The 24,047-nt window shown below is 45.6% G+C and overlaps 1 protein-coding gene across 6 annotated transcripts in view; it reads left to right on the forward strand.

Annotated features, from left to right (window-relative positions):
* Positions 1–24,047, forward strand: part of DENND2B (DENN domain containing 2B) — a 218,674-nt gene that overhangs the window by 164,835 nt on the left and 29,792 nt on the right. For all 6 annotated transcript variants that reach the window (XM_058663410.1, XM_058663412.1, XM_058663411.1 and 3 more), the window contains 2 exons: positions 7,431–7,535; positions 20,423–21,661. In XM_058663410.1, the coding sequence (XP_058519393.1) occupies positions 7,456–7,535; positions 20,423–21,661 (1,319 nt within the window). In that variant the 5' untranslated portion in view covers positions 7,431–7,455. The remainder of the gene's footprint in view (positions 1–7,430; positions 7,536–20,422; positions 21,662–24,047) is intronic.

Raw genomic sequence — 24,047 nt, forward strand, 5'->3', positions numbered from 1 at the left:
TTATTCTTTCACAAAACTAATTTGTTGTCAAGAAATTATGACATGTAAGTTTAATTCACCCGTTGTTATAAATATTACCTTTCTCATAACTGCACTGAAACAAATTTGTTTCACCTATGAAGCCCTTCATATTTGTTTGGCACAATTACTCAGTACTCGAATTCTGACTCAGATTAATAGATCATATTTATAGAGCCTCACTATTTTGCTACTTCTTTAGGGAAAAAAAATCTATTTTTACTTGGAAGGCAGAGTTACAGAAAGAAGAGCTAGAGAGAGATCTCTGTCATTTGCTGGTTCATATCCCAGTCGGCCGCAATGAACAGAGCTGGGCCTATCTGAAGGAACCAGGAGCTTCTTCCAGGTCTGCCACATAGAAGCAGGGCGCAAGTACTTAGGCCATTCTCCACTGCTTGCAGAGGCTGTTCACAACTGAATCAGAAGCGGAGCAGCAGCCAGAACTTGAACTGGTGCCCATTTGGGATGCCAATGCTGCAGGCAGAGGTTTAACCTAATTTGCTACTGTGCCAACCCAAACTTTTCATTATTATTTTGACTGTAGGATCAAAATAATGGTATTAAAAAATTCAGATCTGGTCAGCAGTGTTGAGTTACAGAGCCAGTATGTACTCTGAACATGAGAAAACTTCCAGAATTATTGCAAATTTCATCATGTTCCTTAATTTTCACATACTTGCACAAAAATATTCCATGTATTTGTTTTACATGTACAAATAGATTAAATATGGTAAGCCCTGTTCTCTTTTAGGCTTACAACCTAAAATGAGCAATAATAAGAACAGATTATCTCAAACAGGTTTCATTAACTAATTATGTGTACATGTTAAAAGAACTACAGAGCTGGAAGAGGTGTTAAAGCATCACAATTGACCTATTTCTGTTTATCGTATCTATTTAGTAGAATGTCTCTCCTTTATTTAAGGATTTATCATTTTTAATACAGTCCTTGCTTCACTAATGTGTTTCCAACTCAACTTGATTTTTCTCTGGAAGATTTCTCACAGTGAACTTTCTCATTCTGTTTCTGTCATACTCACCCTTCGTGTCATTCTTACCATTTATATGATTTTTTCATCAAACTTACTGTCACTTCCACACTTGTTCTGGTCTAGAGAACCAGGAACAATGTGGAATACATGCACAGACATATAATATTGGCCGTTTAAAAAAATTTTTTTAAGTGTCTGTTCAAATTCTTTGCCTAACCTTTAACTGAATTATCTTCCTTTTTATTGTTGAATTCAAGGAGTCTTTATATTTTCTGAAAACAAATTCCTTAGAAGAGGTATGCTTTACAAATAGCTTTCCCCAATACTCTGGTTTCTCTTCAGATCGTATATATCTTTCGCCTTTTACAAATAGCTTTTCCCATTCAGTCAGTTGTCTTTTCACTTTCTTGAAGGTACTATTTATGAAATCAGACTTTTTGTTTTGATGTAATACAGATTATCTTGTTGTTGTTGCTTCTGCTTTTGGTGTCATATCTAAAAAAACACCGTCCAGTCCAATGTTAAAAAATTTACTTTGAAACTTTGCTTATGTCTTGATAGCTCTTACATTTAGGCCTATGGTTTATTTTTATTTAGTTTTTTGACACGTGGTGTGAAGTTAAGACTCTTGCTTTACCATTTTGTATATGAGTATCTAATTTTCCTAGTGCTATTTGTTGAGAGATTCATTTCCCCTCCTTGTTGAAAATCAGTTGACCTTGGGGCCAGCACTTTGGCGTAATGAGTAAAGCCACTGCCTGCGGCACCAGTATCCCATATAGGTGCTGGTTCAAATCCCAGCCACTACACTTCTGTTCCAGCTTCCTGCTAATATGCCTGGGAAAGCAGCAGAGGGTGGCCCAAGTACTTGGGTCCTACACCCATGTGGAGACCCAGAAGAAGTTCGTGGCTCCTAGTTTGGACTAAGCTAGCTCTGGGATATTTGGGGAGTGACCCAGCATATTGAAGATCAATCTCTCTCTCTCTCTTTCCCTCTCTCCCTCTCTCCCTCTTCCCCTCCTCCTGCTACTCCTCCTCCTGCTCCTCCTGTTCCTCCTCACTCTCTGTAACTCTGCCTTTCAAATAAACAAACACATCTTTTTTTTTTTTTAATTTTATTATTATTGGAAAGCTGGATATACAGAGAGGAGGAGAGACAGAGAGGAAGATCTTCCATCCGATGTTTCACTCCCCAAGTGAGCCGCAACGGGCCGGTACGCGCCAATCCGATGCCGGGACCAGGAACCTCTTCCGGGTCTCCCACGCGGGTGCAGGGTCCCAATGCATTGGGCCATCCTCGACTGCTTTCCCAGGCCACAAGCAGGGAGCTGGATGGGAAGTGGAGCTGCCGGGATTAGAACCGGCGCCCATATGGGATCCCGGGGCTTTCAAGGCGAGGACTTTAGCTGCTAGGCCACGCCGCCAGGCCCAACAAACACATCTTTAAAAAAAAAGAAAAAATTAACCTACAAAAGATGTAGGAGTTTATTTCAGAATTCTTAATTCTATTCAGTCATTTCATTTATTACGGGTATATGGTACTACACTGCGTGGTAGCAGACTGGATCATCTAACTTTATTCTTTTGAAAAATAGTTTTGGCTGCTCTGGATCCTTTGCATTTGTGTAAAATATTAAGATCAGCTTCTCACTACAGAGAAGCCAACTTGGGTTTAGACAGGTATCTTGTTGACTCTGCAGATCAGTTTGAAGCATATTGTCATCTTCAGTATGTGGTCATGTTCCATAACCATGGTGTGCCTTTTTTGTCTTTTCTTTCTTTTTTTTAATACATTTTATTATTATTGTTATTATTTTATAATATAGTTTCATATTCCCTTATCCCCTCCCCAGTTCTCTCCCCCCCCAGTTCTTCTATATCATTACTAACATAGTTCTTCATACTCAGTCATACGTCCATCTTTGCGGGCATAGACAATGGCAGAGAGTCCAGAATCCTATTGTCAAGATATAGTAAACAGTTTCATTGTAAGTCCATCTTTGTCGGGAAGTAGAAATGCATACCACACTACATCCTCACATCTGAATGTTAATCTCCATTTCGCAGCTACTGTACATCTCCTTAAATGAAAAGTCATGATACAAAATCAACAATAGAAAGAAAAGAAGAAATTTCCAATGCCATGAAGTTAAATGACATGTTACTAGATATGACAGTCTCCATTACACAGCTACTATACATCCCCTTAAATGAAGAGCCACAAAACAAAATCAACATCAGGAAGAAAAAAGAAATTAACAACACCAAGAAGTTAAATAACATGCTATTAAATGACTAACATGTAGCTGAAGAAATGAAAATCAAGAACCTTCTTGAAGAAAATGATGCCACTGCATGATCTGAGTCATTGAATGATTTAATCAGAAGAAAGTGTTTTGAAGAGCTGAAACCAACAGAAAACAACAAAACCCATGCGATATAGTTTCCGCCGATTTTTGTTGGTGAAGTGTGTCTCTTCTAGACAACAAATAGATGGGTTTTGTTTTTTAATCCAGTCTACTAATCTATGACGCTTGTTTGAGCTTGAGCCATTTACATTCAGAGTTTAATATATATAGGTGGTACTTTGGTCCCGTCATTTTAGGAATGGGTTGTTCATTGGTTTAGTCTTCTGTTGTCATTTTACTGGGTTGTTCCTCCCATTTGTCTTTAGTTTTGGTAGGTGCTATTCCTCTTCTCTGTCAAGAGAACATCTTGAAGTATCATTTGTAGGACAGGTTTGGAAGAGGCAAATTCTTTTAGCTTTTCTTGACTGTGGAAGAATTTTATTTCATTTTCAAAGACAAAAGAAAGCTTTGCTGGATATGTTATCCTAGGCTGACAATTTTTTTCTTTTAGAATCTGGAAGATGTCACTCCATTCTCTTCTTGCCTGTAGAGTTTTCCTGTGAGAGATCTCCTGTGAGCTTAATTGGCATTCCTTCATATGTCAATTGATTTTTTTCACGTGCACATTTAAGGATCTTTTCCTTATGTTCAACTGAAGAGAGCTTGATTATCATATATTGTGGTGAAGATCGCTTTTGATCAAGCCTGTTGGGAGTTCTGTGCCACTCCTGGAAATTGTTTCCCAATTCTTTCTCCAGATTAGGGAAATTTTCCTTTATGATTTCATTAAAGATATTTGTAAAGCCAGTTTCTCTTTCTGCACCTCTGGGACTCCCATAACTCTTATGTTAGGCCTCTTAATAGTGTCTTTCAATTCTTGAATACTTTTTTTGGCCTGATCCAGCTCTGCTTCCAGCTTTTTGTTTGCTTCCCCCTGATGACAGGAAATATCTTCCAATTCTGAGATTCTTTTTTCTGCTTGCTTCATTCTGTTTTGGAGACTCTCCAATGTACTCTTAATTTGCTCTACTGTATTCTTAATTTCTGATATACCAGCCTTGATCTGCTTTATTGCTTCCTTAAATTCTTTGAACTCTTGCATGAGCTTCTCATTGTTGATCAGAATCTTTAAAATGAGTCTTATGGATTCTGTGTCCCCCATTTTCTCGATGTCTTCCTCAGTTAACTCTGAGGTTGGCATAGGGTTTTGCTACTTTGCAGGGGAGTCTTCAGTAATATTCATTGTGCCTTTGTCTCTTCTTTTGCTCTTTTGCTCTTGATCATTGCACTTCTGGTTAGCAGAGCCTTCTCCTTGGGGCAGGTTCCAAAGTTGTGCCACCCACAGGGCTACAATGCAATTTTACTTATTGCGGTTGGTACACACCTTTTTGCTTGCAGCCACTTGTGCCACAACCTCCAGCGAGTTCCAAGTCTGGGTTCTTATATCTGATTTCCACCGTGGTCTCCACAGCCCCAGCTCCTGGCTCACCACTTTCCACTTTCTGTGATACCGTGCTGAGTCTGCACCGTTGTCTGTACAACCTTTCTCCCACTTCTGGTTGGAGCAGGTCCCAGGATTAGAGAGACACCAGGTGTCCTATATAATTAGGTTGTTGGTGGCGCTGATCTTGCTGGAACCTGTTGGACTTTAGGTCTGGTTGCCACACGGACCTATTTTGACCGGTAGGCTGCCCCAGTCGGTATTATTTTCCTGCGGGACCAGTGCAATCACGGACCTCAGCAAGTTCTCACGAGATCAGCACATGCGCAGTTCACTATTGTCCCCTGCAGTCCCAAAGCTATTGCCACAGTGTCCAAAATGGCGCTCGATATACAACCCCTACAGTTCTTGATCTGCTGGCAGTCAGATCCGAGGGCTATTCAGACCTGCCCCTGCATGGAACCCGTAGAATGCAGTTCACTGAGACAGAAATGAGCTCACTCCCAGCTCAGCGTATGCTCAGTCCCTTCCCTTGCCCTTTCCTCCTTACGCAAAATGGTGCCCAATTCAGCTCTAGGGGGCTGACTGGGCTGTGAAATGCACCCTGTTCTCGCACTGCACATCTGAGATCAAACGGACCAGCAGAATGGACAGTTCTTTGTCTGGGTTCACCACCCGAGCTCCCAGTGAAAGTCCCTTCCCACCTGGTTGCTGGTGGAGTTCCGGCTGCTGGTGCAGTTCAGATCGCCATGCTGGAGTATCAGTCACTGCAACACCACACCGTTGTGTCCGCTGCTTTCCTGTGTCTGTCAGTCTCCAGGTACCCCTCTGCTGTTGTTCTGTTCCTTCCTGTTTCCTGAAATATGTCCTCTCTGCTTCATCCTGATTAAATGTTTTTCCGTCCGCATAAACGTGTCCTTACCCTATTCCGCCATCTTGATTCTCCTGTCTTTTCTTTCTTTAAACAGTGTTTTGTGATTTGTGGTGTACAGATTGTTACTTTCTTAAAATATTTCATTCTTTTTTCTTCTATTGTTACTGAAATTTCTTAATTTCATTTGTTTGCTCTCTCTCTGCTAGCATATAGTAATAAAATTGATTTGTTAGCATTGCTTTTTTATATTCTACATTTTAAGAGATTTATTTATTTGAAAGGCAGAGTTATAAAGAAAAGGAAAGTTGGCCATCCATGTATTGGTTCACTCCCTAAGTGTCCACAACAGCTGGAGCTGGATCAGCCTGAAGCCATGACCCTGGAACTCCATCCAGGTGTCCCCTGTCGGGCCAGGTCCCTCATTCCCAGACCATCATCTAATGCCTCCAGGTATATTAGCAAGAAGCTGGATTGAAAGTGCAGGGCAGCTAGGACTTAAACCAGGCATTTTAATGTGGTTGTCCGAGCAGTAGCTTAACCCACTGCACTACCACGCCCTTCCATACATTTTTTCCCACCCCTGTGAACCGTTTCAGTTGGAACTTTTTGTTCTTTTCATTATTTGGCATATTGCGTTCCCCAATGGATGATGCTTTCCCAATCAGTTATGTATCAGATAACTATACATGGTATGTGAATGGGCCTTTTTTCCTTTATAAATATTTAAATGCCTTCATGTTTGTAAAATCTGTTTCAAAGAGTATTAGAAGAGATATTCTTGGCCCACAATTTCCAGTTTCTGCTCAGAATTATCCTTGTGAAGATCTATTTGAAATAAAACACCCCCTTCACTCTCCTTCCTTAAATTTTTCCTTTATGTCACTTATCATCACCTCACACATCATGCACAAATGTCTACACATGACACGTGTGTGGGAATGTACTTGCTCTCCATTTCTCTCCAGTATGATTGAAGCGCCATGTGGGAAGTGACTTTGTTTTAGTCTTTGTGGGATCATATTTGCCTTTAGACATGGGTACCTAGTAAATATTTGTTGAATCAATGGTTGGTTGTTTAGAACATGGCTAATGTTTAAAGCAGTTTTTAAAATGTATTAAGAGAAACAAAGAAAGACAGATGTTGCACTTCTGATTTGCTCCCTAAATGTCTGGATCTCCTGGAGCTGGGCCAGGTTAAAGCTAGGAGCTAGAGTTTTAACTTTGGTCCCTCTTGGGGGTAGTAGGCTCTCCACTACCTCCCAGGGCATATATCCACACAAAGCTGGAATCGGAAGTGGAACCAGGATTCAAATCCAGGCATTCTAATTTTTTTTAAAAAAATATTTGTTTTTGTTTTGTTTTTAAGAAAAGGAAGTCAATTTCAAGTTTAATTTAGAAAACTAATGAATAGTAGGTCAGGGGGGTATGCAATTGTGGCAAAAAAACTCAAATGTGTTCAGAATGATAGTAGTTTAAGAAGTTCTAACTTAAGGAATGAGGAGAGGTGAGATGAAGTTTTTATCATTTTCTGTAAGATGAGAAGTTACCTGTTGGCTCCCAAACCCCCTTGGTACCACAGGTGATGGGTCTCTTGAGGCTCTTAGCCAGTAACACGTGGAATTAGACATAAGTGAGACTGTGGCTCCTACCCCTCGCCACAGAAACCCTCTTGGCAGTTTTGGAGGTGATCTGAAAAATACTCAAGATACTTTGGCTGCCCATGGAAATTTGATTTACAGGCTGTATCTTCTTTGCAGGGCTCTGGCTTTGCAGGGAGCCGAAATGACCATGACTGCCAACAAGAATTCCAGCATCACCCATGGAGCCGGAAGCACTAAGGCCCCCCGGGGGACTCTGAGCAGGTAGGTAGTGGAGAACATTGCTGGGGAATGACATCAAGCCAAACAGCTTCAGTCTGCCAGAATGTACATCATGGCCATCATGACTGGGACTGTCATCCAGCTGCCTGGGCTGGGCCCAGGTCATGCTCCCCATTAAGTAGGTGTATTCTCTATATATAAATGCCATTTTTTAGTTCTTTAAGTGTGCAGGTGTTAAAAGCAGAAACCCTAAAATAAGCTTTGCCTTCTGCTCTTGGAGGTTCCTAGCATTGCAGGTATAAGGCTACCAAACACAAACAATATTCTTCTGGTTGTACTTTCGTCCAGGGTGGGAAGGTTCCAGGCTTGTGCAGACCTAGGCCACAGGGTAGTGAGAGGTTGGCCACACTAGGGAAGGGCGACTGGGCAGTTGTGCATATTAACACACGAAAAGCAACCTCTGGGGGGTTTTAGTATGTATAACCTATAATCCACTTTTCTGGTTTTGTTTCCTTTTGTGAAGTAGAACTGCAAAACTATAAAAAAAAACATGGGTTTGAGATTCTTTAGAAAGATTAATTTACTTTTATTGAAAGGCAGATTTAAGATGGAGAGACTGAAAGAGAGCCTGCATCTGCTGGTTCACTCCCCAGATGCAATGGCCACAGTAGAGCTGGTTCAAAGCCAGGAGCTTCTTCTGGGTCCCCGACATGGATGCATCCTAGGTGTTGGGTGAAAAGTGGGGCAACTGGAGTACAACTGGTACCCGTATGGAATGCCGGCATTAGGACGAGGAGGAGGCATTAGCCTACTGAGCCACTGTGCCAGCCCCAGGTTTTGGAATCTTAAAGAATTGGATTCATACGCAAGCTTTACATACCAACACTGGAGATTTCAGAATTTTTTCCTGTGCCCCTAAAATCTTGGTCACCTCATCTATAAAATATTGATAATAAGGTAGTGCTTATCTCAGAGTCCTTGTGAGGATTAAGTGAGATAATGTATGTCATTGTGCAGCATAGTGGCTGGTGTAAAGCTATTTGGTAAATGTTAACTCCTTCCTTACAATAAAAGCTGGCAAATAAATATACAGTGCCCTCACCAGACCACCTCAGGTTTTGGCCAAAGCCAGATGCTAATGTGTGAGAAGATCCAGGCACCTATTTAGAGCCAGTTAGGTTTCATAGCCCCTTCTGCTGTACCTCAGGTTGTCACATTTGGGGTTGGACCCACAGCTTCTAGGATGGGCAGCTATGAGAAAGATGCTCCACTTCAATGGGATGGGGGCTGCTTTCTTCCTGGATATCTGGGTTGTATAGGGCTACACCAAACTCAGTGGGGTGTGGTACACTTAGGTCTGGCCAGAGGTGGTGGTAGATATTTGCTTCGTTGAGAGCTGGAGTTCAGATAAGGTTGGGAAAATAGGGAACAAGATGTAGTCCCTGGGGAATTGTTGGAATGGTTGAGGCAGAGATTTCCCCATACTATACACATAGGACTTGGTCCCAGTAAAAACATTCTGGATGATCTATGCTGAATAAGCAGGGGTTGGTAAACTCTTACAGATGACTTGTTAAGAATACAAGCATTTGGGGCCCAGTGCTGTGGTGTAATTGGTGTTCTATATGGGTACCAGTTTGAGTCCCACCGCTCTCTGTTGCTAATGGCCTGGGAAATAGAGGAAGGTAGTCTAAGTGCTTGGGCCCCCACACCTATGTGGAAGACCTGGAAGAAGCTTATGGCTCCTGGCTTTGGACCAGCCTAGCTTTGGGTCGAAGATTCATTCTCTCTCTAATCCTGCCTTGTAAATAAATAAATCTTAAAAAAAAAAAAAAGTGCTCAGGACATAGGCTAACAAACTAAACTGAATACTCACTCTACCAGGAAGACCAGTTTTAAAAACCCCTGTGCCAGTAACCCTTCTGATCTATAGTGGTTTCATAACATACCTGCTTTCCTGACCTGGTTGGGGCTGGGGTCTGCAAGGAGCAACAACTTCCTAGCTGGACCAAGTGCAGAAACTGAAGTCTTCCACAGCACATTGGTTGGCCAGGCAGAAACAAATCTGAACTTCAGTCTTTGTTTCTCGTTGCATGCTAGTGGGACCAACCTTGCTGGCCCTTGTGCCTTGTCTTACTCAATCTCACCATGATTGAGCTGGCAGTCAGACTTAAAATTAAGTTTCTTATGGCTAGTTGCTCTTTTTTTTTTTTTTTTTTTAACCTCAGCCTCCTGTAGGAGTGAAATAAACATATGTGACTGCATAAGTTTAGTCTTTATTTCAGACTGATGTATTTTAGAACCTTCCTTGGAGACCACTGTGCCCAGAAGCCCTCAACTGCTTTATTCACCTTTTTCTTGCAGCTTGCACCCTGCGGTGTTGAGGTGGGATGGAGTGTGGGAGGTGCAGTATGTACATCAAATGTCGAATCAGAAGCAAGACTTGTGCTAGGAACCCCAGTTTCTATTTGGAATGCATGCCACCCTGTTTCTAAATGTTTTCAGAAGTTGTTATTGCTTTAGCTTCCCAGCAAGCGTACTGGGCAGTGTTTGTAAATATAAGTCTCAGATGTGCCTTAAAAAAGCACCCTAAAGCTTCGCCTTGTAGGTCTTCACTTGCTTCCTGCCACATTGCTGTTTCCCTGTCCCGCTCCCTCCCTTGCTGGGAACCTGGCCTTTGCCAGAGAGTCACACGCCCCTGTGGCTAGCCCCACCCTTTTCCCAGAGACTACCCCTTGGCTGTAGGTGTCATGTAGGCATTATGATCTGGAGGTTTCTCCACCACATCCAACGTGTTCTTTGGTCTGAGTAAGGCAGTTTAGTCACCGATTCATTTAAAAGTCACTGTCCGTGAACTCCAAAGGTCCTCCTAGGTGCCCAGGCTCTTTGTAACACACTGGAGAAAAAGAAATGATCTGGTCTGTCTCTCCAAGCATTTACAACTTGGATTGCTGATGTGGCACCTCAATTTCCTAGTCTGACCTTTTCAACTGAGCTGTAATCTGGTGCCCTTTTATTATTGCCAGCTTAGGAATCCATGGAGGAGGTGTGGGGGGAGGCTCCTTGCTGTGCCTGGAGCTTTGGTTGGGAAGGACAGTGGTGCCAGAGCTTTGGAGGGCTGGACCTGAGACTGCCTGCTGCTTTAGGGACCTCCATGTCATCTCCGTACAGAGGAACCCAGGGGTACTGACAGGCTTTTAAGTTTAGCTCTTGGGGAAGGGAGAGCTCTGGGACGTGAAGAAGTGGTAGAGTTGATCAGATGGGACCCTGTGGAACATGCAAGAGATAGATCTTGGCAAAACTGTATCCTTATTTCCTGAAAGACTTCATCTAGTGCTATAATCAGGCCATTCTGGGTTTAAGGACCTGGATCCTAGTCACTGGGTTTCCACAGATGTTTCAGTGATGTAGTCCCTTCCGCTTCCTTCACAGTCCCACATTGGTTTGGCAGGAACATGTAGGAGAAGCATGTAGGAGAAGGTGAGGAGCCTCTTTGTTTGACTGCCTAAGTTTGTTCTTTGCTGTGCCTTGGTCTCCTTGAGCAGGTTTCTCTCTCTCTCTCTTTTTTTTTTTTTTTTTTTTTTTTTTAGGTGAGGGGGGATGGACATGTGACCTTACAACTTACCTGCAACAGATTTGTCTATATCCAGCTCTGGGGTTAGGGGATGGGATTCTCAATGCTCCTGGGGATTCCAGAGTTCAGGTTTTACTGTACTGCTCTTGATTGCCTGGGGTGAAACCAGAGGCCGCTGGGTGACTTGCAAACAAGGAAGTATTCGGGTTAGAGCTGATTCACCTGCTTCAGTGGGATGACCTATGCTGCTTGCTGATCTTCAAGACTAGTAGACAGCAGGGGCTCTTCTCAGAAGAGCTGCTTTGTTAGCTGGTTCCTTGCCAAGCTCTTCATTGTGCGTCTCCACCACCTGGGTCCCTGCATCTTGGATGTACAAGCTGTCTTGGGTTTAGAAATTTTGCTTCTGGCTATGGGTCTGGAAAACCTGGGTAAGAATATAGGCTTCCTGCATTCTATATTGACATATTTTTAGAGCCCTGTTGGCATGTAAAAGACATTAACTAATGTTGTGGTACAGAGCATTAAGCTACCGCTTATAATGAAGGCATCTCATTTGAGCACCACTTCCGATCCAGTTTTCTAGAAATGTGCTTGGGAAAGCAGTGAGTGATGGCTCAAGTGCTTGGGCCTGAACCTGGCGGAGTTCCAAGCTCCTGTCTTTGTCCTGGCCCAGCTTTGGCCTTGTAGCCATGTGGGGAGTGAACAAGCAGGTGCAAGGGCACTTTTTGTCTCTCTTCTATCACTCTGCCATCCAAATAAATTAATTAATCTTTAAAAAGAAATAAATAAAAGACCAGTCAGACCATGGGAAGCTTTGCAAGCCAGGTAAAGTTTAGTGGCCACTTAACCCACAGCACCACCATTCTGGTCTCTGGCCTTTCCTTCACTTTTATCTTCAGTGTCCTCTAATGCAAACTTCCCTTTCCTGCTAGTCGAGATGTAAATATGCCTTTCTTGACCACACAGCTAAGAAGGCTCCTACGCCCCTACTGCATTGGCTTTTACAACCCTTGGTTTGGAACTGCCAAGTGATATTTGTCATGTAGTACCCCACAGGGTGGATATCTGTGTGTCTCGTTTCCTCAGTCACATGCCTTTGGAGGCTTAGCACAGAACTTCTGTTGGAATGTTGAAGGTAGGAGGGATATTGACAATTGTCTGGCTTGGTTACTCAACACCACATGTGAGGACGCTTAAGACCAAACAGCTAACTGGCACCAAGGCCATAATTTCAACTCACATTTGAAGATTTCCATGCAAAGGGAGGCGTCAGTTGTGATGCGATGACATCTGGAGATGTCTTGAGGTTCCCCAGCCAAAGTGAGTCTAGATTTGGACCCTGGATCTTAGATTGCAGGAAGATGGGAAGAGCTTTCAGAGAAGAAAAATCTGAGTAAAAGGTTGTGTCAGAGCCTGTCTTGGCCATGGCAGGCTACCTACCAGCAATGCCTGCAGGCCCGGTTAGCTGAAACCTTGCTAGAGTCAAACCACAATGCTGCCAAAACTAATGTGGTTGTGTATTACTTTGTAACAAATGGCACCAAACTTAGTGGCTTCAAACAATGACTCTTGTTTATTTTGCTCACAAGTGGAGGCTTTGAGGAGAGCTCAGCAGGGCAGGTTTGTCTCTGTTCATGCAGCACTTGTTAGGGTTGCTTGAAGGTTGGAAATGACTCAGGTGCTAGAGACCAGAATCTCCTGAAGACTTCCATATCTGACAGTTGGTGCTGGCGGTCAGCTGGGACCCTACCTGAGGAACACCTCAGGTTCATGTGTCCACAGCATGATGTCTGCGTTCCAAGAGAAAGCATCCGGAGGAAGACAGAAAGACCGGGCGTTTTAATGACCTAGCTTCAGCAGTCTCATGGTGGTCTTGTCTTTTCTATGCTGTGTTGACAAAGGCGGTCACAAAAAGGCACCTGAATTCAGGGGTAGACAGATTAGTTTCTACCACCTGATGGGAGGAATGTCAGCAACTCCTTGTAAGAAGCACGTGTGGGATGGGGATGTGTTGCCATAGCCAGCCTGGAAAACGCTGCTCTGTAGCCACAGCAGTTCACAGCCTTCCCAGATGCAGAAATGCGTGGATATGGATCTGTCCTCTAGGGTCCCAGCATCCAGTGCTTGAAGTCTAGGATCCTGTCATCAAAGTCAAGTCCAGGGGACTGGCGTTGTGCAGATTAACCCTCTCAATGTGATATTGGCATAGCAAATTGGCATGCCGGTTCAAGTTCTGCCTACTCCATACATGCAGCTTTGGCTTCCTGAGAGATTACTCTGGGTAGAGCAACACTTCTCGGGTCCTAGGATCCTTGTTGTCTACAATGGGGATCCGCAAGTCCTTCCCCTAAGGTACTTAGAAGGCCTTTGTCTGTAGGGTTCTATGAGATAATGCTTTTAAATAATGACCATATAATTTTTTTTGCAGATTTATTAAGGGATAATTAAAACATAATAAGCTGCATAATTTAAAATACATGGTTTGATGAGTTTTCTCACACACACACTTAATAAAACCATCACCACAATCTGGAAATTTTTTCTTAATTTTGAGAATTTTTTCCTATCTAGAGACACTAGGAATGAAAAACAGTTTTATTTTCTGACTCAGTGAGCTCTTTCTCATTTTTGTCTACTTTAAATTTTGCTTGAGGTGCTGACACTGTGGCATAGTGGGTTAAGCTGTTCCCTATAGTGCCAGTACCCATATATTCACTGGTTCAAATCCTGGCTGTTGTACTTCCAATCCAGTTCCCTGCTAATGTTCCTGACTTGAGTGCTTAGGCCCTTGCACCCATGAGGGAGACCTGGAAGAAGCTCTAGGGTCCTGGCTTCAGCTTGGCATATGTCTGGCCATTGTGACCATTTAGCGAGTGAACTGGTGGATAGAAGATCTCTCCTCACTGTTCTCCCCTGACTTCTGTTCCCTGACACACTTCTAACTCTGCCTTTCAAATAAATAAAAAATTTTAAAAGATCTATTTATTTTTTATTGGAAAGTCAGATATACAGAGAGGAAAGACAGAGAGAAAGATCTTCTGTTGACTGATTCACTCCCCAAGCAGCCGCGATGGCTGGAGCTGAGCCAATCTGAAGCCAGGAGCCTCTTCTGGGTCTCCCATATGGGTGCAGGGTCCCAAGGCTTTGAGCTGTCCTCGAACGCTTTCCCAGGACACAAGCTGGTTGGGAAGTGGAGTAGCCGGGATTAGAACTGACACCCATATGGGATCCCAGCAATTCAAGATGAGGATTTTAACCTCTAGGCTATTGCGCCAGACCCTCAAATAAATTTTTATTAAAAATCCCATCACCACCCTCAAGAAGACAGTAGGTTGGCTATAGAACCTCTAACTTCTGTATTAAAAAATTTTAAATTGTTGCTTGAAAACAGAACGGTTCCTTTTTAGCGCATCTCTTTTCCCTTGAGCAGCTAGAAGTCAAATGGTTCCTTCTGTACTTTGCCTGAAAATCTCCTCAGCTACTTCATCAAATTTGTCAGTTAAAATAGTTTCTATTTTCCATGCTCCCATAAGTGACAGAATCACCAAACATCATAACACTCCAAGGATTATCTTCTTTGCTCTAGCTTCTAATAACTTATTCCTAATTTTCCTTTAAGCCCCTCTTGAGAGCCTCAGAATGAATGTCGTAACGTTTTGTTTCAGCAGTACCCCATTTACAGGCACCAAAATCTGTTCTAGTTATTTACTGTGAAATAACCACCCCTCCCCCAAAATGTAATTATGTAGAATTAGCATGTTATTATACTCCCAGACACTATAGGAACAGGGCATTGCCGGACTGGCCTGGCCCTCTTCCTGATGTCTGGGACCTGGGCATAGAGTGACCTGATGGATAAAGGCTGATGTCACCTGCAGGTGTCTGAACTCATATGCCTGGGAGTGGATACTGAAAGTTGTAGGGACCTCAGTCACCGCATAGCCCAGGACTTCATTGGTCATGGCATGGGAGACAGAAAGCTGCCAGTTTCTTTTTTTATATATATATAACTTATTTTTATTTGAAAAAGAGTTACAGAGAGAAGGAGAGAAGAAGAAAGATGTTTTCCACTTGCTGGTTCACCCCCCAGATGATTGCAACTGCTGGAGCTGGGCCAGTCTGAAGCCAGGAGTCGGGAGTTTCATCCAGGTCTCCCATGTAGATGCAGGGGCCCATCCTCTTGGGCCATCCTCTGCTGCTTTCTCAGGCACATTAGTAGGGAACTGGATCAGAAGTGGAGCAGCTAGGACATGAGCCAGTACCCGTATGGATGCCAGCGCCATAGGCAGAAGCTTGCCTACTATACCATGGTACTGGCGTCAGAAGCTGCTAATTTAATACCTGGGCCTGAGAAGTGGCACAGCATCATTTAATGAAAACTAACTAACTAACTAACTCTCTCTCTCTCTCTCCCATCTACTAGAATCCCTAATACCCCAGTCCTATAGAAACATGGTCTCCACATTCTCTGATAAACTTCCCTGTCAAAATATGATTTTCTCTCTCTCTTTTTTAAGGTTTTTTTTTTATTGGAAAGGCAGATATACAGAGAGAAGGAGAGACAGAAAGGAAGATATTCCATCTGCTGATTCACGCCCCAAGTGGCCTCAACGGCTGGAGTTAGGCCTATCCAAAGCCAGGAGCCAGGAATTTCTGGGTCTCCTACGCGGGTGCAGGGTCCCAAGGCTTTGGGCCATCCTCGACTGCTTTTCCAGGCCACAAGCAGGGAGTTGGATGGGAAGCAGGGCCGCCGGGATACAAACCAGTGGCTATATGGGATTCCAGGAAATACAAGGCAAGGATTTAGCCACTAGGCTACTGCACTGGGTCCCAATTTCCTCTCTTAAAAACTGGGCTTTGTTATTAGTTAAGCAGTAGATGGAGTTGAAATGGGATGGATGTTGGGGCACAGTGGATTACACATTGCATGTGTTGCGCACCTCCCTTATGTGTGTACCTGACTCAGGTCCTGACTGCTTCACTTCCAGTCTGGCTTCCTGCTCATACTCAACCCAGGAGGCAGTAGATGATGGCTGTTTGTGGGCATTTGAAGAATGAGCTAGCAGATGGAAAAGCTGTGTCTCTTTGCCCCATGCCCTCTTTGCCCTACAAGTTAAATGAAAATAAATAAGACAATACACATTTTTTAAAAAGAAGAAGAAGAAGACTGGCTTTGAGTCAAACAAGTATGTACTTTCCAGGGGTGACTAGGTTACTTGATTTATGCTCTGACTGTAGCTGCCTTCCCACTTACTAGATTAGCTGTGACTGACCTGGAGGATCTAGAGACAGTAGCCTACATGTAGCCCCCATTTGGGGGCTAACCTACTCTGGATTCCGTTGAGGGCTCCTGGTCATCTGAGATGAGACCATCTGGGAACATGAAGGCCAAGTTGTGTCATCCTGGCCTCTGGATTTTTATTGGGACTTTTTTGGAGCAGGAGGTCATCAGGAGTTACTGCGTGAGCCTGAATGCTCTTGGCTGGTTTACAGACTCCAGGACTTGCTGATGAATGCCTGGGCAGCCCTCCTGCTTTTCTCCCACTCTGTGCTTAGAGTGCAGCCTTGGGGCCTTGGATCGCACACTGAGGATGTCATCCTGGAGAAGGGGGACAGGAGGAAGAGCACACTGATGTGTGCTGAGCCAGCTGGACCCACCTGAGTTGAGAAACCTGAGAATCGGGAGTGGCTAGCCACGATTGTGTCTCATTCGAAGCAAGCTAGGTAACTACTTGATAGGGGTGGGAGATGTGGCCTGGACCCTGTATCACCTTTACCCAAAGACAGACATTCCTCATGGCACACATTGCAGGTCCTGGTGCCTCTTTCCTGAACTACAAAAGAAAGGTCACCAAAAGGTATACAAATGGAAAGGTCACCAAGTATCTGAAAGCAGTCTGATTACAGAAGCAGCGTGTGCCATTTGTCATTACAATGATCTGGTGGGTAGGTAGGTGTGCACAAGCCCAGCAGTGGGGCTGGACCCAGGGTTGGTGGTCCAGGAAGTAATCTGCTTGTGATGCATCTGCTTAACCATACAGAGCACCTTGCTGAACTACAAGGGTCAGAGAGCACAGCTGGGGGAGCAGAGCACCCAGAATGCACTCACCATACCTACAGAGCTCACAGTTGGATTGTCCTTCACACTTGTTCTCCGTGCCACAGAGATGATCCTCCCCTAGAAAGAGCAAACTGTCTCCAAACCAGAGGATGAGGTGACGGAAGAGAAAAAGATATCCTGGAAGAAAGTGACAAAACAATGGTGTGGGAATGAATACAGCATAAAAGAAATGCAAATAGGGCCTATCACAAAGGCTCAATGGCTAAAATCTTTGCAAGTGCCAGGATCCCATATGAGCACTAATTCCTGTACTGCTCCAATTCCCATCCAGTTCCCTGCTTGTGGCCTGGGAAAGCAGTCTAGGATGGCCCAAAGCCTCGGGACCCTGCACTCACTTGGGAGATCTAGAAGAAGCTCCTGGCTTCTGGCTTCTGATGGGCTCAGCTCCGGTTGTTGCAGCTGCTTGGGGGATGAGCCAGTGGATGGAAAATCTTTCTCTCTGTCTCTCCTTCTCTCTGTAAATCTGTCTTCCCAATAAAAATAAATAAATCTTTAAAAATGCAAATAAAAAGAAAAGAGGTCAACAGTGAGTTCTACTACCTTCAACTAAGAATTTCAGTCTCCCAAAGGTAAAACCTTAAGTGCACTGTTCCCAGTTTGTCCCAGGGACCTCAGAGTAAGTGACTGCTCTGTGCATGAACCCAGGGATGCCTGGGCTCCAGATCAGAAGAGTTGGCTCCTCTTTCTATCTCAAGTTGTCGGAGCGTGTCGGGCTTAGCCTGTGTGGGCAGGCTGGGCAAGGGCACCACCTGCATCCATGTCCTTGGTCAGTAGTGATAATGAAGGTAGGAACTTAGAAAGGGCCAGTGTGCTTTGTCCTTCATGGCAGGAGAGAAGCAGACCCAGGTAAGGCAGGCTGGGCACCAAGAAGAAATGTTTTAGTCATGCCAGAATCCCTAAAGGAAATTAAAGAATTACTGATTCTTGAAACATGCAGAGATCCAACAGGCCAGAGGTCCTCAGCCATCCTTCTTTCCCATCTATGGGAACCGTGTCCCATCCTCACGGAGGAAGTTGTAATTTACTGGGCTGGTTAAGTTTTCCTTTGAGGGCTGGGCAGAGCCATCCTTACGGGAACACAGAGCATTTGCATTGTGGGTAAGGCACATCTTGTTTAAAAAGGTTTCCCAGGAGAATCTGAGCCTCCTTAGATGCCTGCCTATCATTTCCCACTAAGATTTACACTTCGTGAGGATACAAGTTTTTCGTTTGTTTTTTGTTTTGCTTTGCTTTGTTTTTGTATGTATCTAGCACCTAGAACAGGGTCTAGCATCTAGGAACTGGTAGTTATTGAATGCATAAACAAATGATACAGCTATCTACTAGATGCATCTTCCCTATCTTCCAGTTAAGAATAACAGAGTTCTTTGTGTGGTAGCTCACACACTCATTTGCTCCAGGAGCTGGACTGATAACCTTTCCTTGTGTAGTTCAGTAACATGAGAGATCTAAGACTTGTGTCAATCAGGATCTGGTGAGGCTTGAGCCTGGCACACTGCCCTGCCTCGGCCTGCCCTAGGGAGGGCTCTGTTCACACCTCCTCTCTAAATGGAGTTTCTCCGGCCATCAGCTTAGCTGGGCACTGAATTTCTCTCATCTGTGCCCGTGTTCACGTGGGATGGCTGTTTGACTTGCCCTTTTAAAAACAACTTCAGCATGTTGAGGTTTCCTGTTGATCAGGGGCAGCCAGAGGCTATGACCCAACAGGGAATTGGCAGCCAATCCCCGACTCACTAGAGCTCATGTTTTCTATGTGTGTGAGCAGGCAGTGACAGCAGCCTGGCTCAGGAGCAGCTGGCTGCTGTCCCATGGAATGGCATGGCATTCTAGAGCCTGGAAGGCTGGGCAGCTCAGGGTTGTGGGCAGTGTCATTAGGGTCAGGTCGGACTTTGCAGCATGTAGTTTGGCAGAACCTTGCTGTCTTCTACCTAAAACCATTTGGAAACATTTGAAAGTTGACTGTGGTCAGTCCCGGAGACAAGCTGGAAAATGTGCTAAGGCGGCAGAGTGCTCTGGGTTCTCTGCAGTCAACTCGCCTGTACCCTTTCCTTGCTTTCTTTGTTATCACTCAGGACATTCCAGATTAAGAAGTAGCATTCTAACAGGGAAACCCGTGAGGTCCCAACACTTACAAATGCTGTGGTCCAGACACAGCTGTGCCTCGCACTACGGGGTTTCTAGTGGACTGTGTGTAGGGGTCTTGCATGGTTCACAACAATAACAAAGACTACTGCCTGCTGCTTAGGCAACATTATATAGTCCACAAGTTCATGTCCAACCCTTGTCAGTTACCAATTGAATGACCTTGAATGAGGTGTTTAACCTTTCTCTGTGTAATTGTTTTTCATTTGTAAAATGAGGATTATAGAGGGATCAGTGTTGATTTATAGCAATTTGAGCCTCTGCCTGTCAAGGGCATCCCACATCAGAGTGCTGGTTGAAGTCCTGGCTGTTCCACATCCAATCCAGCTCCCTGATAACGCACCCAAGAAAATCTCAGGAGGTGGCCCAAATACTTAGACCTCTACCACCCACATGAGAGACACTGGTGGAGTGTCAGACATATATGTAAAATATTTACTTTGGACTGTTCCTGGAAGTCACTACAATTTGTAAACAGACAAGGGTCTGAGAAATGGCTGGTGCTTGCTAGATGTGATGGCACACCACTGACCTCCTGGTTGGAGAGAGAGTGGGAAGTGCTCCTGATAGTGGGTCGCCAGCATTGTTGCTTCCATAGCTCAGCCACAGTAAGACTGTTTGCATCACAGAAGCTGGCAGGCGCTGTTGGTCCGTGCTTACAGAGAGCTGGTCGTTAGGCACTTGGCAGTACAGGCTGGGCCTTTGTTCTCCTTTGAGCACAGGTGTACCCTTGAGATACTTCTGTTCATCCCGGAGCAGGCTACTATTGCAGACATCGGGGGAGCATGTCCAGCTGTGGTTAGGGATCTCCTGCTCCCCAGGGAGCACTCCTGTCCAGCTGTGGTTAGGGATCTCCTGCTCCCCAGGGAGCACTCCTGTCCAGCTGTGGTTAGGGATCTCCTGCTTCCCAGGGAGCACTCCTGTCCGGCTGTGGTTAGGGATCTCCTGCTCCCCGAGGGAGCACTCTGGGACAAAGGTCATCTTAGCTTCCTGGAACTGATGCTGAGCTCTCTAACCTGGGGCCTCCAGTGGGTGGGGCCATGCACTGCCATCTTCTTTTTCCGTTTGCATTCTGTTTTGTTTTGTTCCCAGGTCTCAGTCCGTCTCTCCACCTCCAGTTCTGTCTCCACCACGGAGTCCCCTCTACCCACTCAGCGACAGTGAAACCTCAGCCTGCAGGTACCCTAGCCACTCCAGCTCCAGGGTGCTCGTCAAGAACTGGCACCTTCGTGATCCTTCACCCCAAAATCCTCAGGAACTCTGCCCAGACACATCACCGCTTGGTTGTGCCCTCAAGGCCAGAAACTTTGGTTCCTTGGACAAAAGCGCTTCTGTGTGCAAGAGAGAAGACCCAAAGGGGAGCGTTCAAGACCTGGCCCAGGATGTAGAGGGAGTAGCCTCCTGCCTCCCCCTTGCCCAGAGCACTCCATTCCTGGGACCTGGCCCCCGGAGTGCCTTGCTGACCCGCACTGGCCCCCGGGCGCACAACCTGGGCATCCGGGAGAAGATATCAGCATGGGAAGGTCGCCGCGAGGCCTCTCCCAGGATGAGCATGTGTGGGGAGAAGCGGGAAGGCTCCGGTGGCGAGTGGGCGGTCAGTGAGGGCTGCCCGAGTGTGGTGTCATCCCCCTGCAGCTCAGAAAAGACTTTTGACTTCAAGGGCCTCCGGAGGATGAGCAGGACCTTCTCCGAGTGTTCTTACCCTGAGACCGAGGAGGAGGGAGAGGTGCTGCCCAACCGGGACTCTCTGTACCGGCCAGAGAAGCGGCCGGGCCGGAGTGAGCCCAGTGCCTTCCTCAGGGCACATGGCAGCAGGAAGGAGAGCTCAGCTGTGCTGAGCCGGATCCAGAAGATTGAACAGGTTCTGAAGGAGCAGCCAGGTGGGGGGCTGCCCCAGCTCCCCAGCAGCTGCTATAGTGTAGACCGAGGGAAAAGGAAGACCAGAACCTTGGGAGCCCTGGGAGAGCCGACAGGCAGTGCGAGTGTGAGCACCAGCAGCCGGGCAGCAGGAGTGGGAGGAGGTGGGGGGGAGGTGGGCCCACCCCTAGAAAGGGAAAACAGTGGCTCCACAAAACCAGGGACCCCTGGAAGTAGCCCCAGCTCCCAGCTGCTGCCTTCAAAGAGTTCCCCTGATCCCGCAGTGAACCCTGTCCCCAAACCCAAGCGCACCTTTGAGTATGAGGCTGACAAGAACCCCAAGAATAAGCCGAGCAATGGTCTACCTCCTTCGCCCACACCTGCTGCTCCACCTCCTTTGCCCTCCACCCCAGCCCCACCAGTTACCCGGAGACCTAAGAAGGATATGCGTGGCCACCGCAAGTCCCAGAGCAGGTAACGCAAGTCCCCTTTCTGGGCCTTCTTGCTGGGTGTGGTGGTTTCCCTTTCCATGGAGGATGTGAAAGACGTTGGCCTTGTGGGTCACAGTCAGTAGTGCTGTAGAAGCTCTGAAGTGCTGGGTACCTTTGAGGCAGTAGTGACAATGAGATGGCTGTGCTGCTCGCATGCAGAAGACTGGAGCATGAGTTGGGAGGTTGAGGTGCTTCTTCCCAGTATTCTTCCCTGGAGTTAGGGTCTGAGTGGGGCCTTTGGAGTGGAGCCTGGACTGTGCCCCAAGACCTGTCAGCTTCCTCGGTCCTCCAAGGGAGGGTCAGAGTTACCCTATTCTTAGGCGCTTAGCCTTGCTGCTATCAGAAGTGCCCATACTAGAAAATGATTGCTCCGAGTGCAGTGTTGTCTGAGTACTGCATTTAGCACAGTAGTGCTGGTCAGTTTAGCAGGAGTTTGTACTTCCTGAGGGCCTCCAGGCTACACAGGGATCCTAGGGCCTCTCTCCACCAGGGGATTGTCAGATCCTGAAAGAGGAGACTGATGGGAAAAGGACTGAAATAACAGTTCACCTGTTTCCTGATTGTATCTGAGAATGACTTGTTCTGGGGTTCCTGTTGGTTTCCAGATCAACCTCCTGGTGCTCGCTTCAGCAGCACATATACAAATCAACCTGCTGTTTCGAACCCTGGACTACCAGGTCCCTCTCTTCAGAGTGATGTGGGAGCTGGAGCTGCCAGACTTGGTGATTGATGCCTGTTGGGCATCTTCCCTGGATTGAGGTGGGGTGGGATAGAAGCCAGCCTCATTCAGACACCTGTGTTCATATTCATCCTGCCTTTCATGTCTAACCCAAAGTCAGGTGGGATTTTAGGGTTTCTTCACTTTTGGGTGTTTTTCAGTCTGTTTCCATACTCAGGTTTCATCCAGAATATCCCATCTCATAGACTTTCAGCTATGGGCAGAAAGGAAAAAATCTTAAAGTTCAAGTTCCTGAGTCAGATAAGGCCTTGGCTAAGGGGTAATTGTGGTTTGCTGCATGCCCTTAGCCCTCTCTACCCTGCTTCCCAATGCTCACTGGCCCTTTAATTCTTTAGAGATCTTCTAAGAAAGTTTGCTTTGTCCTTTGCTTATTTGTTTTTATAAACACCATCCAGAGCTTGTGATGCACCAAGCCACGTACTGATCAGGAGGATATAGGCAAGGAAGAGGTGGTTCTTCCTTTGAAGAACTGCCTGGTCTGGTGCACAGATAAGTCATAAATACTGTGATGCGTACCTCAACCCATGTCTGCACAGGGTGCCACAGAGACCTCAGAAAGGAGAATCTAGATTAGACATGGGAGGTGGGGGAGAGGAGGTAGGGTCCTCACGGAGGCAATTGCTGAACTCGCAAGTTTCCATGAACAAGAAGCAATTCACTTGATGACTAACAGGCATATGGGAAGGACTCATCAGCCTGAAGGTTGCACACATTGCAATTGTGTGTAATACACAAACACATACACCATCTGTGGTGGAGCCACTGCGTATGGAAATTCACATGGCAAGATTTAATCCGTTCTCTCGAAGAAAAAAGGGGAGGCAGTTCAAATAGTGGGTAGGCTGTGCTGTCTCCCTTTGTATACATCAGCATGTTCCCCTGAGTCAGGGGAGAGACACACTGCTTTCTGTGGTGCCGGGTGTGATTTTATATTTAATATGCTTTTTCATCTAAATGAATGCAAGCCAAATATTTCTTCTGGTATTCAGCCAAAGACAAATCTGTTTTAGAAAATCTGAAGGAAAGACTGTGTTGGTCTTGATGCAAATCAGCAGATCAGTACTCCACGTGATTACTTTCCTGCGAGATTTTTAAGGATAATTTGGCTGAATGCTATTTGTGTGTTTTTATTGATGCTGGTATTGCCTTCATAAGATGCTGACTGCAGTGCCATATATCAAGGAAAACTTGGTCTCACACAATCATCCGCAATGTAAGCCAACACTTGGGAACTATTGTGCTCAGCCATTGGGTATTTAATTAATTTTGAGAGGTTTGGGCTAGAGGTGGGTATTTGGGAATCATCGAAGAATAGATAGCAGAGACGGTGATGGCCCGTTGGTGTCTGACCCCTATGAAGAACAAAGTGAGACAGTCCTGATGGTCCAACTCTGAGAGCCTGGGACTTAAAAAGCAAGTGGGAAAGAAGAGTCCCTCGGCAAGAGTCAGAAATTGCTGCTGGGGAGGTGCCCTGGTCACGTGCCAAGCTTATGGGGATTCCATGTAAACTGGAGGGCACTTTTGGTCCCGACTTGCACCCCAGGCATCTCGGGAGGAGTTTGCTCAGTAAGCGAGTGAGGAAGGACTCCTGGTACCCAACCGAAGCAGGAGGTTTTGGTGGATGAGAGAG

This window comes from Ochotona princeps, chromosome 4 (genome assembly GCF_030435755.1).
Source record: "Ochotona princeps isolate mOchPri1 chromosome 4, mOchPri1.hap1, whole genome shotgun sequence".
In the NCBI taxonomy this organism is placed as follows: Eukaryota; Metazoa; Chordata; class Mammalia; order Lagomorpha; family Ochotonidae; genus Ochotona; species Ochotona princeps.